Here is a 27,888-nt window from a genome sequence, read left to right on the forward strand (position 1 = left end):
TGCGGGCTTTGGTTCTATCTTTTAGCCTCCCATCGTTATATGTATCCATCCGAGGTCAAGATGATCTTGGTCTTCTCCCCTATGTAAAGTATTATTCTATTGCGTTATCACTTTCCTTTCGTCATGCTACCATTCAGATACTTTGTAAAATGATTTCTTTGTAATGGCACATCGAAATTGAAATATCAAGCATCTGAGCCTGAAGTACCATCTTATTATCAAATACGAATAGGGGGAATGAAGCATCATTAGTTACATTGATATCTGGCATGCTTTTAAGTCAACTTAAGCTATGGGCCGGCGATAAAAAGAACTGCGTCCAGCCTCCATTGCCTACAATATGCTTCAGTTTTTATTTATCGATCCAAGCAATGTTCAAAGGGCAACGCCTCATTTGATTGTTGTCTAAGAGCAGACAAAAGATATCCGAAAACAAAAGATTGAACAACCTAGTCCTTTCACCGATGCTATAATCTAAACTCTTTGTTGCAGCACAACAATTTGGAAAATTGAATTGAAATCAAAAAATAAATGTGTCTTTTCAGCTTTCTCGAGGTCCGAGATAGATATCAATCCCGAAATATGCCGCTACCACCAATAGCCACCTATGAAAATCAACTGAAATTCGAGAGAGACGCTCAGACACGTCCTTATACCGAATATGCTCGGAAATTTGGGCCCAAATCTCCAGACAGATCTCATGGGAAGAGTTGGTTAACTCCTTTAGATCCTCTGTTCCCAATCAATTGGGAAAATCAAAGACAGGATGATCGATATGATATAATTGGAGGGTACCAAAGACAAGAACTGCAACTCTTTACCACGAGGGAACTGAAGGATTTAGATGCTATTTGTGATAGACCATTGAGGGAGAGTACACTGTCTGGAGGGATTATACCGATTTTGAGGAGGGAAAGATGGGAGGATAAGCCAAGTGATGCGTGGTTGAGGACAGATAGTATACCGATTGTGAGTACTTACATTCTTTCTTCCAAAATCTCGCTAGAAACAGTCCTTCTTGAAAAGGGTCATGAATGTTTCATCATTACTGATTATTTCGAGCGTTAGAGACATGACCCCGATGGTGGAAAGTGGCAATCGAGCAATGATAAAGTTTGGGAGGTCCTCAAACCAATAGTTATACTTGCTTCGCAATTTATAACGTCTTCTAAAAGTTTACCATGGGTATGATTAATTCTTCTACTTGGTTCCTTGCTTATAGCTAGTCTAAATTGACCCCTTGATAGCTAGATGCCCTTCTTTTTGGACCCCGCGCTCCTGTCAATCCAAATAGATACCCACCAGGCTCAAAGATTCTTAAAGAATATCATACCTTTAGCCCTCGAGAAGGACCATGGACTATTGAACGCGAACAGCAAGTCGAGGCCGAAAGAGATCGGATATTTCGCGGACTGATGAATGAAATGGATTTTATGTGTTCATACTTCTACAGCCATCAGAACGTAAGAGACAATGATCCACCTAATAATGATCCAACATACCCGGTCAAGAAATTTGGAGATGCTTTGGGAGTTTCAACAATTAATACTTGGGAAATGCTCATTAAGAAAAAACCTGGCGCTAAGGTACGTAGTATCTGGGGTTTTGTTAACCTGCTTGGCAACTCTCCATATGCGCGTCTGCTGATTTAGCTAATTTTAAACGAACCAGTGGCGAGTTCAAATGTTTCTCAACGTCGAATCTTTAGAGCCTATCTTCTTTCAGTATAAAGATTTATCAGGCTCCGAGTTAGCAGGTATCAGATATCGCTGTGCAAGTACCGTGAGTTTGTCTTAGGGTAAAAGGCTGTCTACTTCTCATGAACTAATGAATCAAAAGATTGCACACGAAGTCATGCATGCTATAGGCTATTATCAATCTCTGCATCGTCTCGGTGTTCGTGTATTTACAAATAACAGAGAAGGATATTTTGGAACAGAGCAAAGCGCGGAGCTTGGCTGGAGCTGGCAATATGCAGTAAGTTGATCTAGTAATTGACGTTTTGCGCCCTTTTTCCTCCAAGTGAACGTTCGACTTGCTAATGTGAACCTTCTGAAACTCTAGATTTTCGGAGGAATTGACTTCAAGAAACCCATCAATTGGCGGTCCCGTCGTCTCCTGTGCCAATTTGCCGAAGCAGTGTACCCTTCCTTCAGGAGCAAAATTCACGGCTCCAAGAGTCAACCCATTCTCATAGACCCCCCCATAGAATTGCATGTCGATTTCCATCCAATCAGCGTCCAGTATTTAGAAGACGTTCACACTCAAGACTTTTGGGATCTCATGGTTCGTGGCTTCGGCGGACGCATTCTGCAATACCGCGCGATCAAGGAAGGTACTAGGGTTTTCTACCTGCCGCAAGCTGGTGAGTCCGGTGTCCCTCTTGTCTATACATCCAGAGAAAGGTTGGATCCTGTCGTCCATGATCCGTATGTCAACGACAATGCGATTTTGATGCAGAGAATTTTGAACATACAATCGCAGATAGAGACTACGCCGATGGAGAGGCAAGTTTTGGAGTTTGTTGCAAGAATAGCTGAAAGTGCGAAAACTGGGAAAGAATTTTGGGAAAATATGGAATCGCAAGTTGAAGCTGTGGGAGGACTCATAGAGGTATTAGTGGAGAATAAAAATAAAAGTGTTGGCGGTGGCGAGGGAGAATTAGGAATGATGGATACGCCAGTGAAAAATGTGGTGGAGTTGTTAGTTGTGGCTTCGACAAACCATGAAAGAACGGTAGGAATTACCTTGGAGAGAGAGAGGCAGAGTGGAGGTTTGGAAGACATCCTTTCCAAGAGGGCGCTGTTGGTTTGGAATAGGGGAGCTAGGGGATTTAATCGAGAAGTTATTGACAAAATTGGGAAAAAATCCAGAACGGGAGAACTGGCAATGCAATTGAACCACTCCTATAACCGTCTGGAGAAATGTCAAGCATTGTTTTTTACTCCAAGCAAAAAGGGTGTCGCAAGTAATTATCCTATAGAACAGAAGGAGTTCGATATGCTGCTCGAGGCGACCGAGGCGGTGCATAATCTGAGAAATTACGACAAGGCAAGACAGTTGTGTTCTCAAATATGTTCAAATAAATACATTGGATCTTTTGCGAAGAGTGCGGCGTCAATGATGACTGCTAATTGTGAAGCGGAGATGGTGGGGGGCATTGAGAAGTTGACAATACCAATCCGACATAAATGTTGGAGGTTACTCACTCAAGGCTTGGAAAGGCTGGTTTGGCTAGAACCAGAAATCAACCAAGCTTCAGAAGGATGGCAGGAGCTTTTCCGGGATTACATTGACTGGGGCAAGATATTAGAAACGAAGCTGCGGATTGAAGAGCGGGATGTTTTACCTCCGGGGATTGGAGACACGGGGAAGAGTTCACAGACAGCAGGCAGTCGTAGTGGGGGACGACCTGCTAGAGCGACCTCTCAGAAGAGGACGAGAGAAAATATTAAAGATTTGGTTGACGAAGTGATGGAAGATGTGGTCTCTCCAGACCCCAAAGAATGGAAATCGTTGCAGAGAATTAGAGCATTCAAGAAAATGAAGCGTGCGACGAGGGATCCAGGCGATACACCACCGGAATGAGATAGAGGTGGAAGTCGTTTCGGAAAAATATTCAATCTTCGACCCTTAGAAAAAGGCGTGGAGTTGAGGGTTTTCATACTATCTAAATATCTCAACACAACTTTTACTGCTGATAGCTATGATGTCCGATATGAAATACAAGATAGAACTCCGATTGCTGCCTCAAACTGTCAAATGTGAAGCTTCTTTCCTCAGTTGCACTTGTCTAACACAAGACTCACATACTTGATTGCACTTGCAACTTATATATCGTGTACATTGCCTGACTGGCAATCATTGTTGTTTCCTCAATATTTTAATACGATCCTATAATTCCCACCAAGGAAAGTGCCAAATGAAGAGCGATAAACATGAACACCAAACATCAACTTTCCCTTCCCTCAATTGTACAAACAAACATCTCACCAAAAGGAAAATACAGCACTTCTCATTTTTGGCTACTTTGATTGATATATCATTGCTTACAGTTCAATAGTGACTACCAAGACTCAGATCAAACATCACTTTCATCAACAACGCGCAACTTGTGCCCATAAAATATTGCTAGATTACGGCAGAAACTTCTTCATCGATACTCATAAATCGCTTTACAAAACCCTTAAAAATAGGAATTTCGAAACAATGCCACACATGGATACCGATTTCCCTAGTTCAGAAAACAGCAGTAACTCAGAAAGGACCAAATGCCTATCCAAAATGCTTGTAGCTCCACCATCATCACCCCAAACACCTGATAAAAAATGCAGATTTTCCAAGCGCAGTTTTGAGAAGTCTCCATCACCTTCCCCAATATCAAAATTCAATGCGGAATCTTTGGGGCACCTAGAAGGTTCACTTGACTTCACAGAAAAACGAACGGAAGTCCGGGACATTCCATCTCCACCAAAAAGACAACGAATAACACAGACTGTGGTAGGAGGAGAGACAAACAATAAGTTTGACATAACCGAGGTCAAACCTAAGATTCGCGAGAGTCCTCTATCAAGAAGAGAGAGACGAATTTTAGAGAAAAGACGCAGACTACAGCTGGTGATAAGAGGAAAAGAGAAGGTAGATGACATTGTTGCCGCTCCATTGACAAGTCTTGCAGACGAAACTCGTTGTGGAAATGATCCCGCCGTGGAAGACAGAGACATAAAACAGGACAACGGGAAGGTGGAAGAGACTCAAGTACCTCCGAAAATTGAACAAATGAAACCAGAAAGTGGAATTGGTATTAACTCGACCAATCTCGAGATGGATTTATTTGATGGAAATAAAGAAATGGTTGATGGATCCAAAATTCTTTCCCCACGCCCAGAACCAAATGAGCTCATCTCACACGAAAAGAAAGATTCGGGAGTTTATTTGGAATTTCTCGAGTTATTGTATGGCGAGACAGGACCAGAAGCTAAGAAAGAGATGAAAGAATTAGCCCTCGTTATTGAGAGCGTGAAACGCATGTTAATGAGTGGAAAATTAGAAAGACAATTGCAGAAGATTGATAACAGAAAGACAAGAGATAAAATGTATCTCAAGGCCTTGGAGTCTTTGAACGACGACACGGCAACAGAGTCTAACAACAGAAACGAAGATCTTGGGCTCATCATTGAAATCTTTAAATTTGTTCGAAGCGGACAGTTGGCAAAGGACTTACAGATATTGAGAGAAATTTTCGAAGCGTGTCAGAGAGGCATGGACCGGTTGATTAAAGAGGCAGAAGCGGCTTATGCAAGAAAGTCGCAAGAAGAGCAGCTTATTTCGCCCATTTCATCCAAGGGTTCTATTTCTTCTGAAAGTGACTGTCAAGTTGTTGTGCCTCTAACAAAAGAATATGAAGCTATCACAATAAACGACATACCAGACAAGAAATTTGGAGGGGTTGAATCGATAGGAAAAATTTCGGAGAAGGTCTGGAAAGAGTCAGTTTGGGCGGCCACGAAGCCTCAATGGAGAGAGGATTTTCCATTGCCTGCAGATTTCGACGAGGAAGCTGTTATGTTGCAACAAGCTTTTATTCAGTCAAACTATGACGAGTTTGTAAGATCAAAGAGCTGCCGTGCCGCCTCTTGCTCAACCACTTATGGAAACGATATCATCGAAAAGAAACCCAATACCACCATCATAGGAGGCTTTGAGAAGGCGAAAGAAGAAAACATTGAGGGCATTAGCCTTGAAGACCAACAGGATGCTGATGATGAGAGCTCTGATACGTCCGAGTCTGAATCTGCCCACTGCAGTGCCTATAGTAGTGATGAAGAAAACGAGCTCGACACAAACAAAACAAGCGAAGTGGAAAAACTGACTGAAAACAAGGATTTTTCGGATGCATCAATCGAATGCACAATGAAGGACCTTGTCGTTGCTACTGTAGATCAATTGAAACAAGACTTCATAAGTATGTTTCACAAGAAGCGTTGTGAATCGACTGGGAACGAGTTCGACAATCTTACGGACGAAAAGTTTGTCGCAACTACTGCAGCAGTGGTAAGAAGAACATTAAAATTCTTGAATTTGGACGCATTTAGTGAGGCATTGAAAAAAGCAACTGAAGATGTATTGGCAGAGGGAAAAGAAAAACAGAGTTGCTGTGTTACTACATCTGAATACGCAGCCTCTATTGAACAAGAAATCTTCAAGAAGTGGACTATCGCCTATCCAGAGGGTATTCCAATGCATTCTTTTGAATTCGCGCGAGCCATCCATATCGTTATCTCCCTCACAAGGTCTACTCCCTACAACTGTGCTATCCTTGAAGACACCCCTGAATGCAAGTACGATGCATTAGTAGTCTATATCCAATACTACTTGGATACGTGTACCGAAAAAAGGCGCACAGAACTTGTTGAGGGACATTCGCTTGATCAACAGCTTCAAACGATCAGAGAAATGCACTCTTTTGTTTATTGGTGGAAGGAAGTGAGTGAGGAACTTGAAGGATTGTGGGGGGAGTTAGTACTGAATAGGGAGGCTCTAGAGAACTATGATGCATATGGAGGTAGTTGGAGTAAGTAAGGATGAGGCTGGAAGAGATTGAATTTTGTGCATGGGAACTTTGGGGATATGCCAGTAGGATGGCTGCTGCCACGACGCTAGTCTGAGATTGCTTTAAAGCTCATAAGTGGAGGATTAGAGATTATCTTTATTGACGCGACGCTTGTAGTTCTTGATATTCAACAACAAAAAATGAAATATAATTTAGCTCAAAATTTCTCATATTCTCATCTTCTAGTTGTTTTCAAAGACGTTTGCCTCAAGGTCAACTCCTGCTGTTAGAACAGAGTATTTCGTATTCCAACTTCGATCTGGCGTGGGTTAAAACCCATGAATACGCTTTTTTGTTGTTTTTGTGAGAAGAAATACTGTTGTTTAGAGTTTGTGATTAGACATGTTTGAGATGATAACCTCGAACTTTATAAGAGACTCGGGAATCTATACGGTCACCTGACACTCACGTGCTGAACCGAATCAACCAATATCTTGATCGAATCTCGAAAACTCCAGACAGAGTTCAGGAATGATGTGGTCTTCTTGGACATCTGAGTATGTCCCACAGATATACACTTTTCCAGTTCCATTGCGGATCCCAGTCACTCTCGGTGCCCTCGGAAGTCATTATCCCGATTTCCACAAACTCAAAAGGACTCAATCCCCAACTGCGTATCCACGACACATCCTCACAACTTTACTTTACCACCAAATCCAAACATCCAAACATCCAAACATACGATCTGCATAAAGTATCCATGTATGTCTTCATCGCAGACCTCCTCACGCCAAGTGACATACCGGCAATGGCGTACATGTCCGCATCTCCCCTGTCCGCTGCCCTACCCCGCATTCTGCGTTAGCAACTCCCACGACAGGCATAGATTATGATGATCATCCAGAACAAAGCACATTCAAGAGAACACGAAGAGATGCACAGAGGAGGGGGCATTGTAACGTCGTATGGCATCGTGGACAATGGGCATAAGTGGAGACTTCGGGTTTGTACAAACAAGCTGGAGACAGGTATGAAAGATGTCTACACCCCAGGAATTTGGAGATTCTTATCTTCTCTTCGGAATCGAGTCGCGCGTTGTGAGATTTCTTCACATCGAAACGTTAGCCATGAGGGTTTTATCACAATGGAGGGCTCTACTCCTGAGTCTAGTAATAGTGGCAGATGTTGGAATTGGAAGTCAGATAGAGAAGGAATTTGATGTTTTTAAATACGTCGATCCATTCATTGGAACTGCGAAAGGAGGTGTGTTCTGTTGATTCTAACTTCCTGACATATGTTGAGAATTGTTACTGACATACTCACAGGTCATGTGTTTCCTGGGGCGACTTTACCCTTCGGTAAGCTTTATTGACTCCTCCTTTGACGATTCGAGCTCATCAGTTTCAAGGTATGGCAAAAGCAGTTGCAGATGTAAACAATCCCGATGAAAAGCAAGGAGGGTTTGCCTCAGATAATTCCGATATCACAGGATTCTCTCATATGCACGATTCCGGCACGGGTGGTGTAAGTACGACTACTTTATGAGAAAATTACTTTACTGATCCAAACACAAGTCACCATCACTTGGAAATTTCCCATTATTTCCTCAAACAGGTTGTCCTGGAGATATCTTGAATAATTGTTTCTTCACCAAAACCGATCGAGCATCGAGAAGGATTAATGGAACTGCCGAAGCCCATCCAGGATACTTTGCCGTATCGTTAAACACTTCGATTCACACTGAAGTAACTGTCACAAATCATACCGCACTATACCGGTTTACTTTCCCTTCGAATTCGTCGTCTAATGATTCGTATTCCACTCAACAGGCTCCTCTACCTTATAGCCCACTCATCTTAGTAGATCTGACGGATTTGCCTGAGTCTCGATCAAATGGTTCAGTCCAAGTCGATCCAGACACCGGAAGACTGTCCGGCACCGGAACATTTAATCCTTCATTTGGAATTGGAAGCTATGATTTGCATTTTTGTGCCGATTTCAAAGGTGCAGAAATCCGAGACACGGGAGTTTTCATAAATAACCGCGCTGGAAGTGAACCCAAGAATCTAAGTGTAACACCCGATGGCATAAACTCACCTCCTCTTCCCGCCGGAGCCTGGACACAATTTAAAGCACCAGCCAGCAATCAAATCCTTGCTCGAGTAGGTGTGTCATTCATCAGCATCGCAAAAGCTTGTCAAAATGCCGAGAACGAAATACCCGATTTTGATTTCGAGAAAGTGTTGACTGCTGCTGAAGATGCGTGGAGAGAAAAACTTTCGGTCATTAGTGTTGATGCTACAGGTGTTAGTGATGAACTCCAAACTGTTTTTTGGTCTGGCACTTACAGGGCCATGATTTCACCACAAGATTATACTGGGGAGAATCCATTGTGGGACAGCGATGAACCTTATTATGATTCCTATTATTGTATCTGGGATTCTTTTAGAAGTATTCATCCCTTGTTGACTTTGTTGGATCCATATAGTCAGACACAAATGGTGAGGAGTTTGATTGATGTTTACCGTCATGAAGGTTTGTTTCTACAATGATTATTTTGATAGAATTGCTCTCTAATTTTTACTTTCAGGAAAACTCCCGGATTGTCGAATGTCGCTTTGTAAAGGATTTACTCAGGGAGGTTCGAATGCAGACATTGTTTTAGCAGACTCTTATGTCAAGAACATTACTCAGGACGTGGACTGGGCAATTGGTTATGAAGCAGTAGTATCCGATGCCGAAGGTACGTTCTTCGAGATACATTTCATCATATTATCGCTAATACAATATAGATGAGCCAGCAGACTGGTCAATAGAAGGTCGAGGTGGTCTTACCAGCTGGAAAAATCTCGGTTACATTCCCACCGACGACTTCGATCCTTACGGAGTAGGGCCTATGACTCGCTCTATATCCCGAACAGTAGAGTACGCCTACAACGATTTCTGTATTGCCGAAATAGCCCAGGGACTCGGCCAAACTGGCGACGTAGAAAAATATCTTGGACGCGCCGAGAATTGGAAAAACATGTACAAAGCGGACCAAACCTCTTACGTTAACGGATCCACCGACGCACCCGACTCTATCGTCGACACTGGCTTCACCGGGTTTCTTCAACCCCGCTACCTAAACGGAACATTCGGCTACCAAGACCCTACTCTTTGCTCCCCCCTCTACAACTTCACATCTTGCTACCTCAACCCCAACGGCCACGAAACCTACGAAGGCAGTTCTTGGATGTACACCTTCTTCGTCCCACAAGACATGGCCTCTTTGATAACCACTCTCGGCGGTCCCTCCCTCTTCATCTCCCGTCTCTCCTACCTGCACACCTCAGGCCTCCTCTACATCGGCGACGAACAAGCCTTCCTACCCGTCTTCCAATTCCACTATGCCGGACGCCCCGGCCTCTCCGCTTACTTCTCACACTTCTACATCCCATCTCAATTCAACACCACCGTAGCCGGTATCGCCGGAAACGACGATTCCGGCGCCATGGGCTCCTTCACCACGCTTTCCATGCTGGGCCTCTGGCCCGTCTCAGGCCAAAACGTCTACCTCATCACACCGCCCTACTTCCCAGAAGTAAGCGTCAAGAATGGACAATCGGGCAAAGTCGCAACGATCAAAAACATCAATTTCGACGGCGCGTATGAGAATATCTATATCCAGAGCGCGAAACTCAATGGCGAGACGTGGACCAAGAATTGGATAACGCATGATTTCTGGCTCGAGGGAGGCACTTTGGAGTTGACGCTCGGGAGGAACGAGAGTACTTGGGGAACGGCGGATGAAGATTTACCGCCGAGTGCTTCGACTACGGAGTGGTGAGATTGTGTGAGAGGAGAGAGGATGTTAATGACAGATGAGAGGTTTGGTAGGATTATGGAATGATTTATTTAAGCATTTGAAATTCTATCAATCCTGTTTAACTCAATGTGTAGAGGGTTTTTTTCTCAGGCCAGGAAGTAGAGATGTAATCTTATTGTTAATATGAATAATCTCACGAGTATTAAATTTGAGTTTGGAATACACCAGTGGCTAGTGAGTATTTTTTTACTCTGAACTGATAAATAAAGGATGTCAAAGATACACGACAAGTGATGCCAATGAAACAATGTCAATCAGGCCTTTCTGATCAAATCCTTTATGGTTTCAAAACTTCACGTTTCCAGAAAGTTCTCGGAATTCTTTCTATACCATCTAATTCAATATCATACATGCATACATGGATAAATTTATTCCGTAACCTTTCGTCTTTTGACCCCTTGTCCCATTGTTTTCCCATTGCTTCTTCCTCTTCCCTTCCCTTTTCCTTTTCCTTTTTCCGAATCCTCTGGTTTTGGTTTGGAATTTATTGAGTCCTCTCCCTCTGCCTCTTCATCATCATCACCATAATCATCTGCATCATTATACTCTATTTCAGCATCCGCATCCACAATCATATCTTCATCCTCGCATCCCTCATCCCCATCCCCATCCCCATTTACCTCCTCCACCACTCTTTTCCTCCCCTTCCCCTTCCCCTTCTCCTTTTTACTCGCGTCTCGTTTCGCTTGCGCCTCGATACTCAATTCATTCTTCTTCGCCCACTCTCTCGCATTATCCGCAAAGGTACCTCTATCCCCTAACGAATTCGTAGCTCCGCCCCTCTTTTTCGCCTTCAACTTTCCTACCGCCTCTCTCATCCTCTTACTCCCCTTTTCCCTCCCCTCTGCCCCACCATTCCCTACGCCCCCCACCCCAACTCCACCCTCAAAGTATCTCGTAATATTACTCTGCGTCCCCTCCGTTTCCCGTCTATTCATATCCCTAATCACCGGCACTAAAATTTCATCCACCCGTTCTTGACTCCAACCCACCGTGGCCATCAAAAATTCTCTCAATTGTCCTAGATCCGGGACTCCCCATTGGAAAGCCTCGGCCGTACTATCGACATCCGGTTTGAGATATGCTTCTGTAACCGCCTGACTCGGAAATGCTGGGGGTAGAAAGAGTTTCGTAGCCTGTGAGCGACGGAATTTTTTGCGAAAAAGCGTTGGTTCACTTGCAAGCGGAAGAGTTGTAAGAGGATTTTGGACGAGGGACCACCATTCTTTGAATTCCTCAAGACCGGCATGAGATGGAAATTCCGAGAGGATCTCCACAGCAGTGACGGGTCCAATACCGGGGATTCCTTCCGTGTAATCCGAGCCTAGTAAGTGAGCTATTGAGATAAGTTGTTCCCTGGAGAGCGAGAGTTCTTTTTCCAGATCGGATGAGAGGTAACACTCAACGAGTTTATTGGAATTAAATAAATTCTTATAAACTCTCGTCCCACCGAAAAGAAAAATATCCGAATCATCTGTAACAATGCCATCTACAAGACCCAGACGGACAAGTTCAGCACATTGGGCTTCTGCTTCCATTGGTGCGGTGATGTAAGGAATACCGAAGAGACGGAGTAGAGCTTGACATTCTGTGATCATGATATGAGATACTTCATCTGCATCTCTACGATCTTTCTTTTGTTGATTTCGCAATGCTTTGAGATCTTGCTCATAGGAATCATGGTTTTCTTTTTCCGATTTGTTGTTCAGGGTACTGGCAAAGCGAGCATGTTCTTCTGCTTCGATAGCGAGTTGCGTCATTAATTCTTCTTCTTCTGGATCACTAAAATCAAATTCATCCGGAATCGCTTCAGCTTCTTGACGATCATATGCATCATCGAAAGGTGGCTTGCTGGCTACAGTTGGATCAGATGGCAAGGTAGATATAGCATCTGCCATTTGAACATCTTCAAACACAGGAGACGGACTATTTCTTGCAGAAGTCGATAGGTGTGTAGGTTCAGTTGCTTGAACGTCAGGAAGATCCACATCTTCGAAAACAGGAGACGGCGACTTCGATTTCGAAGAAGACACATCCATATTCTCTTCGAGGGGATCTACAGAATTGGGATCCTTCTTAGACTTAGGAGCCACATCCCCATAATCGCTCTCCGACCACTCTACTGGTTCATCAGAATCCTCTAACAAATCAACTGTATCTTCCACACGAGATTCTACCGGTGGCCGTCTATCCTGAGGAACATCAGACTGCGGCGGTTGAGCTTTAACAGCTTCTGCCAAATCATCCATACTATTCTCGACAATATTAGGCGTGGGCGCTTTATCCAAAACTTCCACATCACTATCATTATCATCACCAGAATCTACATGAATAACCCCATGATCACGTTGAAAGATCCTGTCGTCTTCTTCCGCTCTTTCGCGATCCTTTGCGTTCAATTCTTGATCTTTCTTACGCTGCTGTTGAACTTGTGATCTGATATCATCATTGCCAATCAACCAAGGAGGTAGTGGTTTTGCCTTTTCTTTTTCATCTTCTTTCTCGAAACCACCAGCTAGTTCGTCATCATCTTCCACTTGTGGTTCTTCAGCTAATTTTTCTACTTTTTTTTTGCCAAATAAAGATGATTTGAATTGGATACTCTCGAATGGCAATGGTCCATCGAAAGGTTTCTTTTTATTTACGACAATTGGTGCTGCTTGGCGGACCTTTTCCGGTGCCGTTTGTGTCCTTGCTTTCCTCAATGCGGATTGAAAATCCATATCGCTATCACTATCACTGTCCATCTTCTCGGTCTCTTCCTTCCGTTTCGGTACAGCAGCGTTAGCTCTATTGTTAACCATATGAGCAATCATTTTCCCACTAGATTTAGTGAGAGGTCTAGCATCTGCTACTGCTCTCTGCTCATATTCTGGGATAGGGACATCCTCAAATGGATCATCCTCTTCCACCTCTTCCTGACCATAGCCCTTTTGGAGTGATAATTCAATCGCTCGATTTAGATGATCCTCCTCGTCAAGTTCTGCATCTTCATCTTGATCTTGTTGTAACGACATAGCAATCGCGCGATTGATATCTTCATCCTCATTATCGTAATTTACATTCAAGGAGCTGGGTCCTGGTTGTCCGACTACATCATCCACAAAAAGAGAATCCGGATCCTCAGATGGCATTCTTGTAGGGTTTGAATTAGATTTTCCCTTCGCGTTGGAGTACTCTTTCCTCCTTTCAGCGACTTCTCTCGCTTGAAAATCGCTATAAGTCATATTCCTCCTATCATCCCTGGGTTTCGGTAACCGATTCAATCCTTCAACAGGAACATCTTCGAAATCATCCTCCTCAGATTCAGAAACCAAGTCCACTTTGTTATTTCTTCGATCATAATCATCCACATCGATCGGTTTGTTCCTATCTCCCACTCCCTTTTCCAAGGATACCACACCTAATGCCCAACCACCTTCCACCCCATCATTCTTGACCAAAACGTATTCCCTTCCCCTCTCTCCTGCAATTCTATTTGTCCCATTGACTCCAAACATCTGCTCCTCCGAATTCATCCCATTCAAATTCATCAATCTCTGCGTCAACTCATTTCTTTCCCTCACCCTCTCAATCTGAAATTTCGAGAATGCCATCCTGTCCGGAAACATCTCTTCCAATTGTTCCTTACTCAACCCCATCCGCAATCTACTCCTCAACCTCGCAGCATTCAGAATATTATACCGATCACCCGCTGGCAAACTCATAAAAAACTCCCCATTAAAGTCAATCTTGCTGAAATCATACAAATTCACATCTTCTCCGTTATGAAACTGTCTCGCATATTCTTCCAATTCCTCTGCTGACATGATTCTCGGATCTTCCGGTCTGCCCATCCCTTCTATACCATTTGTCAATTCAGGTAAATGATATGCGTCCTTTTTATAGAATTTTCGAGTCGTCTGGACTTGTTGCTCTGACATCCCTATCTCATCCACATATGCTAATTGTTCTTCCGGCGCCACTTCTTCTTCTTCAACAGGTCTGCTTCGTGTTTGTCCTTCTCTTTCTCTCCTCTTCCTCTCACTATCTTCCTCCTCCGCTCTCCTCTTCATCTGTACCCCCAAGAGTCTCCCTGCAGTCCTAACCGCATCTTCCCTCCTCCCCTCTCTTCGCCTCTTCCTCCCCAATACCGTTTGACGTTTCAATATGGGCGCACCACCATCAAATACAAAGACCGGTTTAATGCCATGGAACAAAAGTTTGCATATTCTGCGAAAGAATCCTACGATATGCGAATTGCGAAGCGCGTTTCCTTCTTTATCGCGCACGGCTTTGAGGAATTGGTAGATCCAGATTGAGGCGTCGACGGCGAGTCGTTTGCGGTTGAGAGCTGGGAGGGGAGTCGGGCGAGCGCAGGGTTGCACGATGGTCCAGAGGCCGGTGACACCCATGATGGGTGTTGAGTTTTTGCGTTCGTAGATAGATTGAATATGAGGATTGTGGTTCGCGGATCAAGAAGTTCGTCCTGACAACCTCAATCGTAAGAAATTAACGGCAATTGAAGTTAAAGTGAATAAGAACTCTGAATCCTCAACTGCACCTTGTATGAAGATGATGGTTCATCCCATATCAGAATAGACTATTGAGATCTTAAGATTTCCGACTCAATGATCCAATTTCATGTAAAAAATTGAATGATAAATCTCAAATTCTATATCTGACTTCTGCCTTCACTTCTCACCTCATCTCATCAAGCACTAACCGCGTAATGACGCACAGAGTCCACGTCCCCACGTGACTCTTGACCATAAGCTTATCTTATCGCAAAACCCACCAATTCATTCTCTAGTGTCCAACCATCCCATCATCAATTCCCCTCCAAACCTCCCCCTCCCTCAATCCACAACCACAATCACAACCACAACCACATCCAAAACCACAACCACATCCAAAACCACCACCAAACCATGACCACTCTCGCCCCCTCCTCCACATCCCCAGAGAATTCCGAATCTCCATCTCCAAAACAAGCACGCGTCTATCTAAACAATCTCCTCTGCAAAACCCTACTCGTTCACACCACCGATCATCGCATGTTTCGGGGGGAATTCAAATGTACCGATTCTGTTCGTTTGCCATCTTTCATATGTCTCTACCCCAGCCCCAGCACCTCTTCAGTTGTATGCAATAGAAGCATGCATGAACTCCCCTCCCAATCTCGCGCATATGTATCTGTGAAGAGAAAAAGGATCCGAGGACAAAAGAGCAAAGAGCAAAGAGCAAAGAGCAAAGAAGAAGAAGAAGAAGAAGAAAAAGAGCAAAACAAAACTAACACATCCCCCCACAACCCACAGGATCTCAACATAATCCTCTCCGAAACCTACGAATATCGCATTCCGCCCACTCCGCCTCCCGCCCTCTCCCCCGACCCCAACTCCAACTCCAACTCCACAACCCTCCAATCCCAATCCCAATCCCAATCCCAGCCCCAGCCCCAGCCCCAGCCCCAGCCCCAGCCCCTCCTCAACATCACCCCCCGCTGGCTCGGTCTCGTCGTCGTGCCCGGCGCCCACATCCTGCGCATCGAACTCGAAGAATTCGAAAGCCAAGTCCGAGGTCGCAAATCCTAAAAATCCTAAATATATATATAAAAACCCTTACATCTTCCGATCCATTTCGACTCATACAATATGCGCTGGTCAAGAATACCCATTTCACTTCCAGCAATCCTCCCGTCAAGGCAAAAGTGCCTTCTGGCTAAAAAGTACAATTGCACATTCTCGCATTGCAGGAGATTCGTGAAGATGAATGTAGATATATCAGCATGAAACACGTACTACGACCACACAACGTCAAGCATAGCCATCATGTAGTTACCTATTGGCATGAGATTCATGTCCATAAAGGGAGACCAGAAGTCAGAGCGTGTATAAGCATGGGATTGATGATGAATCAACACAGGTTCTGTTTGGGAATAATCTACTACAGAGGATCATCGTCTTTGAAGGATTGAAACAATTGTACAGTGAGAGGGATGAGGATGATGAATCATTGTCAGTAGTAGTTTTATTGTTCGTTGGTAGAGTTAGTGACGGCATGAAGATCATGAGATAGATACTGAGAATGGCTGAAGGTACCCAGAGGAGATAAATCTGAACAAGGCAGCTGCGAGTTTCTCAGGAGCAAGATTAAATCAAATGATAAAAGCATTCATTAAAAACTACAGATACAAAGCCTCCAAGCCCATAATCGTATTCCCACCCCACCCCCTCAAAACCTTTTTAGCCCTCCCGTTCACCAAACCCTTCATTCCCAAATTCAACACCCGTATTCTCAGATCGTGTGTGATCAATTACCACCCCGTTCTGATTCCAACATTATCGTCATTAGAGAAAAGAAAAGAAAAACATTGATCCATTCCGAGTAGAGCAGTAATAGCAGCTTTTGAAGCAAAATCAAAGAGATCTTGGGAATACCCGCCACTAATTCAGTCCATTCTTTTAACACCGTCACAAGCTAATTATGCCTAGACAATCTTTCCATTCAGCATTATTCTTCCTGAATTCAAAAGTTGTTCGGCCATTATGCGAGTTCTTCTTGACGACCTCTTAGTTCACCATTGGTGATGCTACCTTGATGAGAATGAGCAATCTCCTCTTCCTCCTCCTCATCTTCGTATTCATCACCACCTTTGTGAACTTCAGCTGGTACCCAAAGACCACTCTCGTTGTCATTCAATGGTTGATCTTGGCCGGTAAGGTCATGGCCTTGAGCGTTACGTTGAATGTTGTTTCTTCTACGTTGAGACAAAGTACGAGCGCGAGTAGAAAGGTTGGAAGAGACAGCCGCATTGGAGTTAACCCAGTTGGTTAGAGAATCCTCACAATCTTGAATGATGGCCTTGCTAGCTTCATATCCATCATATGCTTGTCGAGTCTCACCTGGTGTGACAGGGGTATCATCAACAAGTTCCAAAAGATGTTTTCCGTAACCAGCAATGATAGCGACCTTTTCGCAATGTTCGCGGAGAGCATCGAATTGATAGGTGTAAGCAGCCTTGAGCTTCTCACGGGTAATGTTGGAAAGTTGGGCTTCAGCGACCAAAGATTCGGCCTCAGCACGAACCAGTTCTTGCTCAAGAACGACAATTCTTGGAGATTCTGGCTCCTTGTATTTGAGTTGAGCAATTTGATCAGTGATCTTTTGCTTGCGATCTCTGCTTGGCTGAACGGAAGCTTCGATGTTCCTGATGCTCTTAATGGTAACACGATATTGGTCATAACGATCAACATATTGGTCCTCAAGTTCACCAATTTCGTAGAGCAATACACCGAGCTTATCGGTAACATCTGATACATCCTCGTCGCAAGCCTCGCCCCAAATGGAGAGTTGTTGCTATGCTATGTTAAATCGGTGCGCTTGAATGTGATGAAGAGAATTACTTACTGCTACCTCCATTCTCTCTCTTCCGACGAGTTCCATACTGCGCATGACATTCTTCTCCATCTTCACGAGTTGACCAAGCTTTTTGGAAAGCTCTGGCCCTCTCGTGTTGAGGGCAGAGTGTGTCTTGAGTCGCATAGCATGGCCTGAAATGATAGTTGTTAGCAAATCGTCCCTTGAATACGACGGCCAATGTCCTTCTCCATAGCTATCGCAACGAGCATCGCAACAAATTCACGACAGCGACAGATATCATGATATCCGACACAAACATGCCGTTATTTTGTACACCCCGAGGAGTGTGTTCATCATCGAATCCCCTCCGGAAGGGCCGTGCAGAGCAACTCGATGTACTGCTCTTCCCTTTCGTTTCCACCCCTCTCCTATGTACAGAAGCTTCCGCATACCCCACATCCATCATGTAGAACACATCGTAGACGTCATAGAAGAAATGTACTGACCGATACCGCTTCTGCCGAAGAACTTTCCAGACTTGGTACTCGAAGGTGGTGGTGGAGGGTTTTGGAGTTGCGAGGCCTATGGAGGAGAGAGGAGAGACTCGTCAGTAAAAGCTCATATCAATACCGCGAACAGACACGCCCCCGCCAATTCATTTCGCATGTGTAGCTTACAGTTGGAGCCCGCGATTGTCTCATGGAATATGTGCGATGCATTGTGAGGTTGTGGGATTGTTTTGCTCGAAGCGTATCTTTGTTGTGCTGCGGGCCAGGGGCTTTTGATGATTCGAAGCTGTGGATGAGATGTATCGTAGACACGGGAGGGATTGTGTGATGATGGAGAGAGCAATAGATTAATGAATTGATCGAAACGAGAAGGAAGCTTCGGGAGGATGGATGGTTGATATTGCTTTCGTGCGGATCTGGAGAGTTAAGTGGGACATGTACGCTTTTAGTTCACAGGTTCATGACGATCATACGAATGCTGGGTCATAGTTGAGAACTTGAGAATGGCTGTAACAAGGAAATGACGTCGGTTGCTCTTAGTCGATTGGGGGGGGAAAAGGGTGATTTTGCGTGTTTGGCCAATCACATCACGTATTTGGATTAGAGCCGGAAACATCAACAGGATTTTGGTATGGCTGTATCTGTACCATGCGCATCATATCATATCATATATCGTGTACCGGTATGAGATGTGTGAATTCGATGTGTATATACGATATACATATATACGATATATACGATATACATATATACGATATATACGATATATATATATATATATATGTGTGTGTGTGTGTATGTACCCAGCACGCAGCTTTGATCTTCATCATGGATGTACACACATACATACGTTAGATCTTCAGTGTGCAGAATGCAGACTACGAGCTCTGGATGGAGATTAATTTGTAACATGCTCCACCACCACCAGCATCCATCGTTTCCATTGAGCATTCGTTGGTATATGTATGTGTATGTACATGTACGTACATGTATGGATGTATATGTGTATGTATGTATCTGTCTATGCGTGAGTATGTCAAAACACCGATCAACATCACTCCAGATAAAGTTCGCAACCTCGAATCAAGCTCGACTATCTATACTTCCACGCAAATCCACAGCATCAATTCTCGCGTCAACGTCAATGTCAACATCGACATCAACACCAACGTCATTCTCCTCTCCACCCTCCTTGTTCTTGCCAATAATCCAACACGGGAACTTCTCGGAAACGCTACCTATACCCGTTTCGTACGTTCCCAGTCCCGATCCCGTAGTGTTTGGAGAGCGTCCAGTCTAGCGCCGGCAGCTATCGATTTTGATTTTTGGCCTCAGCTGCTCAGCTCCCCCTTTTGCTCGTCCAAACCAAGGAATGGGGCGGTGTTGGGCACAGAGATTTGAGTTTCTCTATGCCTTGGCAGATCGGTCGGTGGGTGCTGGGCGCTTGGTCTGGTCAAACCCAATCCGCACGATGGCGACGGGGAGTCACGTGGCGTATGTATGTTCATGATTGATCTTGCCCTTGGGTTCTTTTGTTTCCTTTGCCTTTCTGCTTGCTGGATATTCTTTTTTCGAATCTTCCAGTCTTTGTCTTTGTCTTTCTAGAACAGCCAGATAGTTACTGAGTCTTGCACACAAAAGACTCGATACCTCCTCCACCATTTTTAACAAAGAAAAGCACAATGTCCAAGTCGTTGTTTATCACTATAAGACATACACACAACTCCTATCCATCCCCTATATAAACACCAACTTCCCCCCCAGTAGTCCCACACCCCGAGTCTACCGCAACCGCAAATCTACATTCTCAAAACCAAGCAAAAGCAAAAGCAAAAGCAAAAGTAGAATATAGTAACCCCCAACCCCATCCCCATCCCCATCCCCATCTAAGATGAAATCCACAACTCTCACCAGCATATCAATCCTCCTCACCAGCACACTCACCACGGCAATCCAGCTACCAAATCCCAACCCCCACAACTTCAACCACACGCATCCATCTCAGAGCAACTATACTAGCACCTCGACTGATAGCCGTAAGTCGAGACCAACAACTATGATTACATTACCCTGTGGTGTGTTTGTGCAGACGAGACTGCCGACTGCTACTCAAAGTATGGATTGAGAATGCCCAACGACCGAGGGCGAGATGTGGATGAATGGTGAGTATCGAGTTGGAGAGGAGAGGAGAGGAGAGGAGAGAGAAGAGAGGATAAATAAATCTTGTCGTGAGTTCTTGAGACTGGATGGCTTTTTCTTATTATCGTATTAATATTAATATTTTTTTATTTTATTTTTTTCCACTTTGAATCTTGAATCGTGAGTTTGGAATTGTGAATTGTGAATTGTGAATTTGCTATTCCTATTCCTATTACTATTATCGTATCTATATAATTTTGAATTATAACACCTACCTAATATATACATATCTAATAAGTAGTATACCTAGTATAATATAATATCATCCCATCTCATCCCTTCCCTTCTCTTTTGCCCATGTGAAATCTAATCAGTCTTCCTATTACTTTATTACAATATCATCCAATGGTTTGAGACGACACGTGATCATTTTGCATATATCATATTGGATAGTTATCCTTATTAATATCTCGACTGGATGGTATTAACTAACGAAATGAACGAAATCCCTTTCTAGATCTTTCTTCACTCTTCCTCTTCCTCTTTGTGCTTGAACCGTTACTGTTGGTCTTGGTATATTTCATCTCCATCGCCATACCTAAGTAGCTGTACATTGAAGGGAAGATCTTTCGACTTCCTCTCCTCTTCCCTTCTCCTCCTCTTCCCTTCTCCTCCTCTTCCCTTCTCCTCCTCTTCCCTTCTCCTCCTCTTCCCTTCTTCTCCTCTTCCCTTCTCCTCCTCTTCCCTTCTCCTCCTCTTCCCTTCTTCTCCTCTTCCACTTCCTTTCCCCAAGCTCTCTATCTATCTGTCTCTATATGTCTTTCTCTCCTTCTCTCCCTCTCTCTCCCTCTCTCTCTCTCTGTATGTCTTTCTCACTCTCTCTCTGTATGTCTCTCTCTCCCTCTCTCTCCCTCTCTCCACATCACAATCACAGGATTTCAAGCCCGTGCAGCAATAAGCATATCCCAAATAACCGACGATACGAGGAAAGATAACAGAATCATGATCTACACGCAGAGACCCAGATAAGAAGATTGAACTGATGCAATGATGTCCAGGGATGTATTCCCTCCTGCGAATGCATAACCACAATTGGAATATGCTCGTACAATCAATACATCACAGGAATTCCTTGAGGTAGGTATGCACAACACACCATCGACTGGCCCTGGTGCACTTGAAAAGCCACATTATTGCAGGTGCCATCATTCCTTCCTGTCATGTAGCCATTTTGCCTCGTTTGCTTGCTCGTCTCATCGCCGTGATTGATAAAAAGCTTGAATCCGGAAATCTGCAGATGGAGAGACCATAGACCAAGGATCATGACCATGACCTGACCATACCTCGCATACCCACCCATACATCCATCTAAAAAGCGGGGAAAAGCTATCGCGGAACCTCGGAAATTGTATTACTCATTGCGGAAGCTGATAGGCCAATTGAAAGTCACTGCATGCAATCGAAGGCGAGCGGCACGTGAGCTAGTCCCTAATGGGAAGGTGCGTACTCCAGTCCAGTCCCGATGATTAAGCTTTTGGTGGTTCTTGGCATATTCACCTGCCGCATATGTTATAAAGCTTCAAAGCGACCCTGCTGTACCTTATACCATGGCTCGGATGATACTCTTTGGTACCACATCGGCTTGTCGTGGCGGGGCACGTCAGTATCTTCATGAACGATCATTCGCTCAGACGAGATCTTCGCCTGCAAGTACCAAAATTGTGCGGGCGAGATACACGAGCGTTGCCAGGTACAAGGGGAAATTCGACGTTGTGTGATCCGAGGTGTTGATGGCAAAATGGGATGGCCAGAGGTTGGGGAAAGTATTGATAAAGAGCTGCGTTTCCTGACCGTTGTGTTGGTTCTGATACCTCCTCACCTCCTTCTCCACCCATCTCTTCTCCTCTCCCTCCTTTCCTCACCGTTCCCGCTTTCTCCCTCTTCATCTGTGAAGATTCAATCGATCACCCGTCAATTGATATCATCAAGCTTCTCCAATCATGATGTATCCCAAAACCGCCATTTGTGCGGGTCTGCTTTCCCAAGCTCTCCCAGCATATGGTGCCGTCATGGAGAAATTGGCTGCAGCACCTAGCGGATGGACTGCTGCTTCGGAAACAGATTCGAGTGCGGCCATCACCCTCACAGTTGGTCTCGCTATGCAAAATCTGGATCAATTGGAGGCCAAACTTCTTGCCGTTTCAACACCAGGAAATGCAGAGTACGGAAACCATCTCGACATTGATGAGGCTAATGCTTTGTTCGCCCCTTCTGCGGATGCAAGTAGCGCTGTTACTTCATGGTTGACAAGTGCCGGTGCTCAAAACATTGTGAGCGATGGATCGACCATCTCCTTTGCCACCACCATTGAGAAGGCCAATTCGATGCTTAACGCAAAATTCAAAAGCTATACAAGCAATGGCGTAACAAAAGTCCGAACTACTCAATACTCCGTCCCAGATGATGTTGCTGAACATATCGAGCTCATCTCTCCAACAACTTACTTCGGAAAGACAGTCGCAAACGCACCAACTAAGATTGCAAAGAGAGATACTTCAGCTACGAAAGTAACTGTTGATGCTGCTTGCTCAACATCCATTACTCCTAAATGTATCAAGGAATTATACAACATCGGAGATTACACCCCTTCAGTTTCATCCGGAAGCAGAATCGGATTCGGTAGTTTCCTCAACCAATCAGCTCTCTATACTGATCTTTTCCAATATGAGAGTTACTTTGGTATCCCAGAACAAAACTTCACAGTTACCCTGATCAATGGAGCTACTAATGATCAAAATGAAGCTACTGCTCAAATTGGCGAGGCAAATCTTGATGTTCAAAACATCATTGGTGTTGCTCATCCTTTACCTGTTCAAGAATTCATCACTGGTGGTTCGCCACCATTTATCCCTAACGTTGATTTACCAACTGAGGCCGATAACTCCAATGAGCCATATTTGCCATATTATGAGTACTTGTTGTCTCAACCAAACTCCGCCTTACCACAAGTCATCTCGAACTCTTATGGTGATGATGAAGATGTATGTTTTCTCTGACTCTCTATCCTTCATCAGGTGTTGCATTGCTAACCCATTATTCAGACAGTTCCATATGCCTATGCTGTACGAGTTTGCAACCTGATCGGTATCATGGGACTTCGTGGTATCTCAGTCCTTGAATCCTCAGGAGACACTGGAGTAGGAGCTGGTTGCGTCGCAAACGATGGTCTCAACACCCCATACTTCCAACCTCAATTCCCTGGTACATGTCCATACATTACATCTGTTGGAGGTACTCAAGCCGTTGCTCCCGAAGTCGCTTGGGATGATGGTTCAGGAGGTTTCTCAAACTACTTCCCTACTGCTTGGTACCAAGTAGCTGCTGTGGATGAATACTTGAACAAGCATATCAGTCCAAGCACCAAGGAATACTATGAGAGCTACACAAACTTTTCAGGAAGAGGTTTCCCAGATATTTCGGCTCATAGTTTGACACCTGAGTATGTTCTCATTCCCTATCAAATCTATTTATCTAAACACTTACTAATCCATAACTAGTTACCAAGTAGTCTACTTCGGTGAACTTTCCCCATCAGGTGGAACGTCCGCCGCCGCTCCCGTAATTGCAGGTATTCTCGGTCTTCTCAACGATGCACGATTCAAAGCAGGAAAGCCAGCACTAGGATTCATTAACCCCCTCCTTTATCTTCTTGGCCAAGGAGCTCTTAATGATATCACCGGAGGAGCAAGCGTAGGATGCAATGGTGTCAATGGACAGACTGGCGCGAAAGTACCTGGAGGAGCAGTCATTCCATACGCAAGTTGGAATGCGACAAAAGGATGGGATCCAGTCACAGGATTGGGAACACCAAACTTTGAGAAGTTGAAGGCACTCGTTTTGAGTTACTAGTTTTGGGTTAGAGGCACCAAATCAGTGGATGATGGATTTAGGAGATGGAGATGAAAAGGTTAATAAATTTATACAGATTTGTATATAAATTACGAAGAAATGAATAATTACAATAGTAAAGGAGATTAATAATTCTCAAAATCATGATCTTTTTCTACTACATTCCATCACATAGCTTTTTCATAACCAGGCTCTCCGATGTATATGTGATCGTGTACACAGCATATCATAACTTGTAGTTATGTAGCTAACCGAACCGAACCGGACTGGACCGAGTCAAGATAACCTTATCACCAAGCCGCAATACTTGATTTCATCTCATCTCAATCAGTGGCACTAAATTCTCACCAAACGGATAATAAGATAAGTAAGCGAGACTAGCTTGGGGATGGATGGATGTATATTAGTTGTCTATCTATTTATGATCTATCTATTATCTATTATCTATTATCTCTTGTTTAGGAGTGGTGGAGTAGCTTACAACCGAATTGTGAGTACAGGTACAGGTATAGGTCCTTCGATATTCCTTGCCATGCCATGCTATTCCGAATATTCCATCTTAACCCAGACGAGCAGAATGAAATACATACATACGTGGATCGATTCGCCACTTGATAATGAGCTGGGGGTGCTGAGAGAGGAAGTTAATCGGTGGGTTGTGTGGTTTATGAGTATATTGTCATGTCAATACCATACCGCAGGCAACCGATAATTCTCTTACCACACCCAGATTTGCATGCAATTATGATATTCGATTCGGAGTTGAGAAACTTCAGGTTCCCTAACCTGTCGATAGTTACTGGTCCCAAGGCCGGAACGAGAAATTGCTCAACGCACTGCACTTCCCCCTGACAATCTGAAGTCTGAGCCGAGAGTTGGATTCGATTTGATGCTATGCTATGCTATCGGTTTGCGTAGCTAGTAAGTCGGGATAGGATAGGAAGGAGGTTTCTGGTCCTGGGGCTGAGAAAAAAAAAGTGATGACGATGAATTGCATATTTGATATGGTTTTGCGGGGGTTGTATGCAATGCAATGCAGTGCAATGCATGGACTAATATCTACATACCTGGGTTTGTTCGGAGTAGTTTTTTTCTCTTTTGGTCGGACGGACGAATCGGTTTATTATGTGAGAATGAGTTGTGTTACTCGTTCTTTTTTTCCTTCCTTCCTTCCTTCTTTCCTGCTTCATTTCTTTCTCGCAATACCGTCGCGATTGCGTGTGTTTTGAAATTGCAATTGAGTGAACCCCTTCTGTCCCCGGTACCTCAAACTCTTCTTTCTGGGTGAGTAAAGAAATCGAACAATCGACGTGCAATTCGAGCGCGCCTCAGAAGGTTTTAGTCTGGAATAAATAGCAAGATGTCGTGGAATCTGAGACAGATGTTGATGATCCTGTTTGTCTTTGCAACGACCGTTCTCGCAGGTCGTTTTTCGGATTTCTCACATGCGAAGGGGTATCATCCGGATTTGAAAGAGAGGGTCGAGGGAAATAGAAAGAGAAATCATCCTGGGTATGGGCATGAGCATGGGCATGGGAATGGGACGGAAGGGTTTCGATTCCTGAATAAACATACGGAGGGTGAGTTTTTGGGCCACTATAACATAGGAATTAGGAGAGATTTGGTGAAGAATGGTGGATTGGGGGGATGGGATGTTGCATTGGGTTGTGAGAATCGAAGCTGACAAAAGATATTGTGTAGAATATCGTGTTGAATCTCTCCCGGACATTCCGTTTGATATTGGAGAAATGTATGCAGGATTGATGCCAATTGATATGAAGAATAAATCAAGAGGACTTTACTTTGTCTTTGAGCCGACGGTTGGAGAGCCGGTTGATGAGGTCACTATTTGGCTGAATGGAGGTCCTGGTGAGTTTACTTTGGCATCTGGGATAGAAATCGTAAGAACAAAGCTAATGATAAGGATAGGTTGCAGTTCTCTAGAAGCCTTCTTTCAAGAAAATGGACGGTTTATCTGGAGTTGGGGAATGTATGCTCCGCAGATTAATCCATATTCTTGGGTTAATCTTACGAATGTTCTTTGGTGTGTATAAATACTGCTCTTATTATCCATTTGAGAGAGAGCGGCACGACTAATGATGAAAAGGGTTGAACAACCAGTTGGAACGGGATTCTCGATCGGTGAAGTGACTGCTACAACTGAAGAAGATATCGCAGAGGATTTTGTCAAATTTTTCTTAAATTTCCAAAAGACGTTTGGAATTAAGAATTTCAAGATCTATGTTACGGGGGAGAGTTACGCAGGAAGATATGTCCCGTATATATCGTTGGCTATGTTGGAGAGAAATGATACGGATTATTTTGATGTGTCTGGTAAGGATTCTCTATTGGTCTAATTCCAGGGGAATTTATCGTTAACATCAAATAGGAGCTTTAGCTTATGATCCCGTCATTGGCTCCTACGTATATGCACAACAAGAAGCCCCAGCTGTTCCATTCCTTTTGCAGAACAACAACATATTCGGTCTCAACGCAAGTTTTGTGGCTCAGTTAGAAGCACTTCACGAATCATGCGGTTACTCGGATTTCATATCGCAATATTTAACCTTTCCGCCATCTGGTGTTCAACCCCCTAAATACTTCGACTACAACAATGATACTGATGTAGCATGTGATCTTTGGGGTTCAATCTACTATGCAGCATATGGACCAAATCCCTGTTTCAACGTTTATGAAATCGTTACTCAATGTCCCCTTCAATCTGATCCACTCGGTTATCCATCGGACTTGCAGTATCTATATCCAGGATTTGATCAAATATATTTCAATCGGACAGATGTGAAAAAAGCTATGCATGCACCTATGGAAATAGACTGGAACGAATGTTCCGGCCCAGTATTCATCGGAGGAGACGACGGCGAAGGCGGACCCGAACAAGAAGGAGATCTCAGTGCCGATCCCATCCAATCCGTTCTTCCCCTCGTCATTGAAGCTACCAACCGCGTGCTCATCGCTAACGGTAATCTCGATTTCGAAATCCTCACAAATGGTACACTTCTTGCCATTCAAAATATGACGTGGGGAGGAAAATTGGGGTTCCAAGAGAAACCTGCAAAGCCAATTGTGATTACGTTGCCGGACCTTCAGTATGGAAATCTGTTTATTGAGGAGGGCTTTGGACCTGTGGATGAACCGCAGGGAACGATGGGAGTGCAGCATTTTGAACGTGGCTTGATGTGGGCGGAGACATTTTTGAGCGGTCATATGCAACCGCAGTTTCAGCCGAGGAGCAGTTATAGACACTTACAGTGGGTTTTGGGTAGGATTGATGAATTGTAGATAGATTTGTTCAATCGGTGTGTGAGAAGTTGAGACCGGTAGGTAGGAAGGCTTAGGAATCGATCAAGACATTTCGATGGGAAATGAGTGTTGAATGTCAAGGTTTTCAATGGTGTTTTATTTATCTATTTATTGCAGAATTAGGTACTACTAGTCTGTAGTTAGACAAAATAAAAGCTAAAGATGTATATATAGATATGTTAGAGATCACCCAATCCACTGTCTTGTGAAGTGCTCGCTTGTCCCCGCTAATTGTAGCAGGCAGCTCA

The 27,888-nt window shown here is 44.0% G+C and overlaps 8 protein-coding genes across 8 annotated transcripts; 6 read left to right on the plus strand and 2 right to left on the minus strand.

Annotated features, from left to right (window-relative positions):
- The first annotated feature begins 533 nt into the window (after positions 1-533).
- On the plus strand, positions 534-3,906 carry BCIN_06g00560 (hypothetical protein). Its single transcript, XM_024693299.1, has 6 exons — positions 534-969; positions 1,069-1,185; positions 1,248-1,586; positions 1,672-1,782; positions 1,840-1,977; positions 2,065-3,906. Exons 1-6 carry the CDS (start codon positions 583-585, stop codon positions 3,586-3,588), a joined length of 2,616 nt encoding a protein of 871 aa, XP_024549085.1. The 5' UTR covers positions 534-582; the 3' UTR covers positions 3,589-3,906.
- A 92-nt stretch (positions 3,907-3,998) lies between these two features.
- On the plus strand, positions 3,999-6,773 carry BCIN_06g00570 (hypothetical protein). Its single transcript, XM_001560136.2, has one exon. It carries the CDS (start codon positions 4,210-4,212, stop codon positions 6,580-6,582), a length of 2,373 nt encoding a protein of 790 aa, XP_001560186.2. The 5' UTR covers positions 3,999-4,209; the 3' UTR covers positions 6,583-6,773.
- Positions 6,774-7,091: 318 nt separating this feature from the next.
- BCIN_06g00580 (hypothetical protein) lies at positions 7,092-10,588 on the plus strand. The gene is made up of 7 exons (XM_024693300.1): positions 7,092-7,816; positions 7,879-7,911; positions 7,962-8,077; positions 8,128-8,366; positions 8,400-9,088; positions 9,144-9,296; positions 9,346-10,588. Exons 1-7 carry the CDS (start codon positions 7,591-7,593, stop codon positions 10,380-10,382), a joined length of 2,493 nt encoding a protein of 830 aa, XP_024549086.1. The 5' UTR covers positions 7,092-7,590; the 3' UTR covers positions 10,383-10,588.
- Positions 10,589-10,701: 113 nt separating this feature from the next.
- On the minus strand, positions 10,702-15,089 carry BCIN_06g00590 (hypothetical protein). Its single transcript, XM_024693301.1, has one exon. The coding sequence runs from the start codon at positions 14,813-14,815 to the stop codon at positions 10,790-10,792; it is 4,026 nt and encodes a 1,341-aa protein (XP_024549087.1). The 5' UTR covers positions 14,816-15,089; the 3' UTR covers positions 10,702-10,789.
- Positions 15,090-15,212: 123 nt separating this feature from the next.
- Positions 15,213-16,076, plus strand: BCIN_06g00600 (hypothetical protein). The gene is made up of 2 exons (XM_024693302.1): positions 15,213-15,490; positions 15,719-16,076. Exons 1-2 carry the CDS (start codon positions 15,332-15,334, stop codon positions 15,992-15,994), a joined length of 435 nt encoding a protein of 144 aa, XP_024549088.1. The 5' UTR covers positions 15,213-15,331; the 3' UTR covers positions 15,995-16,076.
- A 486-nt stretch (positions 16,077-16,562) lies between these two features.
- BCIN_06g00610 (hypothetical protein) lies at positions 16,563-18,768 on the minus strand. The gene is made up of 4 exons (XM_001560141.2): positions 18,440-18,768; positions 18,269-18,344; positions 17,811-17,953; positions 16,563-17,759 (listed from the first exon to the last, which is right to left on the minus strand). Exons 1-4 carry the CDS (start codon positions 18,479-18,481, stop codon positions 16,947-16,949), a joined length of 1,074 nt encoding a protein of 357 aa, XP_001560191.1. The 5' UTR covers positions 18,482-18,768; the 3' UTR covers positions 16,563-16,946.
- A 3,281-nt stretch (positions 18,769-22,049) lies between these two features.
- Bctpp2 lies at positions 22,050-24,457 on the plus strand. The gene is made up of 3 exons (XM_001560144.2): positions 22,050-23,451; positions 23,512-23,909; positions 23,968-24,457. Exons 1-3 carry the CDS (start codon positions 22,411-22,413, stop codon positions 24,317-24,319), a joined length of 1,791 nt encoding a protein of 596 aa, XP_001560194.2. The 5' UTR covers positions 22,050-22,410; the 3' UTR covers positions 24,320-24,457.
- Positions 24,458-25,502: 1,045 nt separating this feature from the next.
- BCIN_06g00630 (hypothetical protein) lies at positions 25,503-27,817 on the plus strand. The gene is made up of 5 exons (XM_001560145.2): positions 25,503-25,899; positions 26,021-26,188; positions 26,249-26,363; positions 26,427-26,653; positions 26,709-27,817. Exons 1-5 carry the CDS (start codon positions 25,680-25,682, stop codon positions 27,617-27,619), a joined length of 1,641 nt encoding a protein of 546 aa, XP_001560195.1. The 5' UTR covers positions 25,503-25,679; the 3' UTR covers positions 27,620-27,817.
- Positions 27,818-27,888: the final 71 nt, after the last annotated feature.

This window comes from Botrytis cinerea, chromosome 6, assembly GCF_000143535.2.
Source record: "Botrytis cinerea B05.10 chromosome 6, complete sequence".
Taxonomy (NCBI): Eukaryota; Fungi; Ascomycota; class Leotiomycetes; order Helotiales; family Sclerotiniaceae; genus Botrytis; species Botrytis cinerea.

Coding starts and splice junctions, on each gene's coding strand:
- BCIN_06g00560 (XM_024693299.1), top strand. CDS start 583: ATGCCGCTACCACCAATAGCCACCTATGAAAATCAACTGAAATTCGAG. Junction 970..1,068: donor GGACAGATAGTATACCGATT/GTGAGTACTTAC, acceptor TTCGAGCGTTAG/AGACATGACCCCGATGGTGG. Junction 1,978..2,064: donor GCTGGAGCTGGCAATATGCA/GTAAGTTGATCT, acceptor CTGAAACTCTAG/ATTTTCGGAGGAATTGACTT.
- BCIN_06g00570 (XM_001560136.2), top strand. CDS start 4,210: ATGCCACACATGGATACCGATTTCCCTAGTTCAGAAAACAGCAGTAAC.
- BCIN_06g00580 (XM_024693300.1), top strand. CDS start 7,591: ATGTCTACACCCCAGGAATTTGGAGATTCTTATCTTCTCTTCGGAATC. Junction 8,367..8,399: donor AATTCGTCGTCTAATGATTC/GTATTCCACTCA, acceptor TCTACCTTATAG/CCCACTCATCTTAGTAGATC. Junction 9,089..9,143: donor TGATGTTTACCGTCATGAAG/GTTTGTTTCTAC, acceptor TTTTACTTTCAG/GAAAACTCCCGGATTGTCGA.
- BCIN_06g00590 (XM_024693301.1), bottom strand. CDS start 14,815: ATGGGTGTCACCGGCCTCTGGACCATCGTGCAACCCTGCGCTCGCCCG.
- BCIN_06g00600 (XM_024693302.1), top strand. CDS start 15,332: ATGACCACTCTCGCCCCCTCCTCCACATCCCCAGAGAATTCCGAATCT. Junction 15,491..15,718: donor AATTCAAATGTACCGATTCT/GTTCGTTTGCCA, acceptor CACAACCCACAG/GATCTCAACATAATCCTCTC.
- BCIN_06g00610 (XM_001560141.2), bottom strand. CDS start 18,481: ATGCATCGCACATATTCCATGAGACAATCGCGGGCTCCAACT. Junction 18,345..18,439: donor GACAATCGCGGGCTCCAACT/GTAAGCTACACA, acceptor TCTCCTCCATAG/GCCTCGCAACTCCAAAACCC. Junction 17,954..18,268: donor CTTCGGCAGAAGCGGTATCG/GTCAGTACATTT, acceptor CTATCATTTCAG/GCCATGCTATGCGACTCAAG.
- Bctpp2 (XM_001560144.2), top strand. CDS start 22,411: ATGATGTATCCCAAAACCGCCATTTGTGCGGGTCTGCTTTCCCAAGCT. Junction 23,452..23,511: donor CTTATGGTGATGATGAAGAT/GTATGTTTTCTC, acceptor CCCATTATTCAG/ACAGTTCCATATGCCTATGC. Junction 23,910..23,967: donor GCTCATAGTTTGACACCTGA/GTATGTTCTCAT, acceptor ATCCATAACTAG/TTACCAAGTAGTCTACTTCG.
- BCIN_06g00630 (XM_001560145.2), top strand. CDS start 25,680: ATGTCGTGGAATCTGAGACAGATGTTGATGATCCTGTTTGTCTTTGCA. Junction 25,900..26,020: donor CCTGAATAAACATACGGAGG/GTGAGTTTTTGG, acceptor GATATTGTGTAG/AATATCGTGTTGAATCTCTC. Junction 26,364..26,426: donor AATCTTACGAATGTTCTTTG/GTGTGTATAAAT, acceptor AATGATGAAAAG/GGTTGAACAACCAGTTGGAA.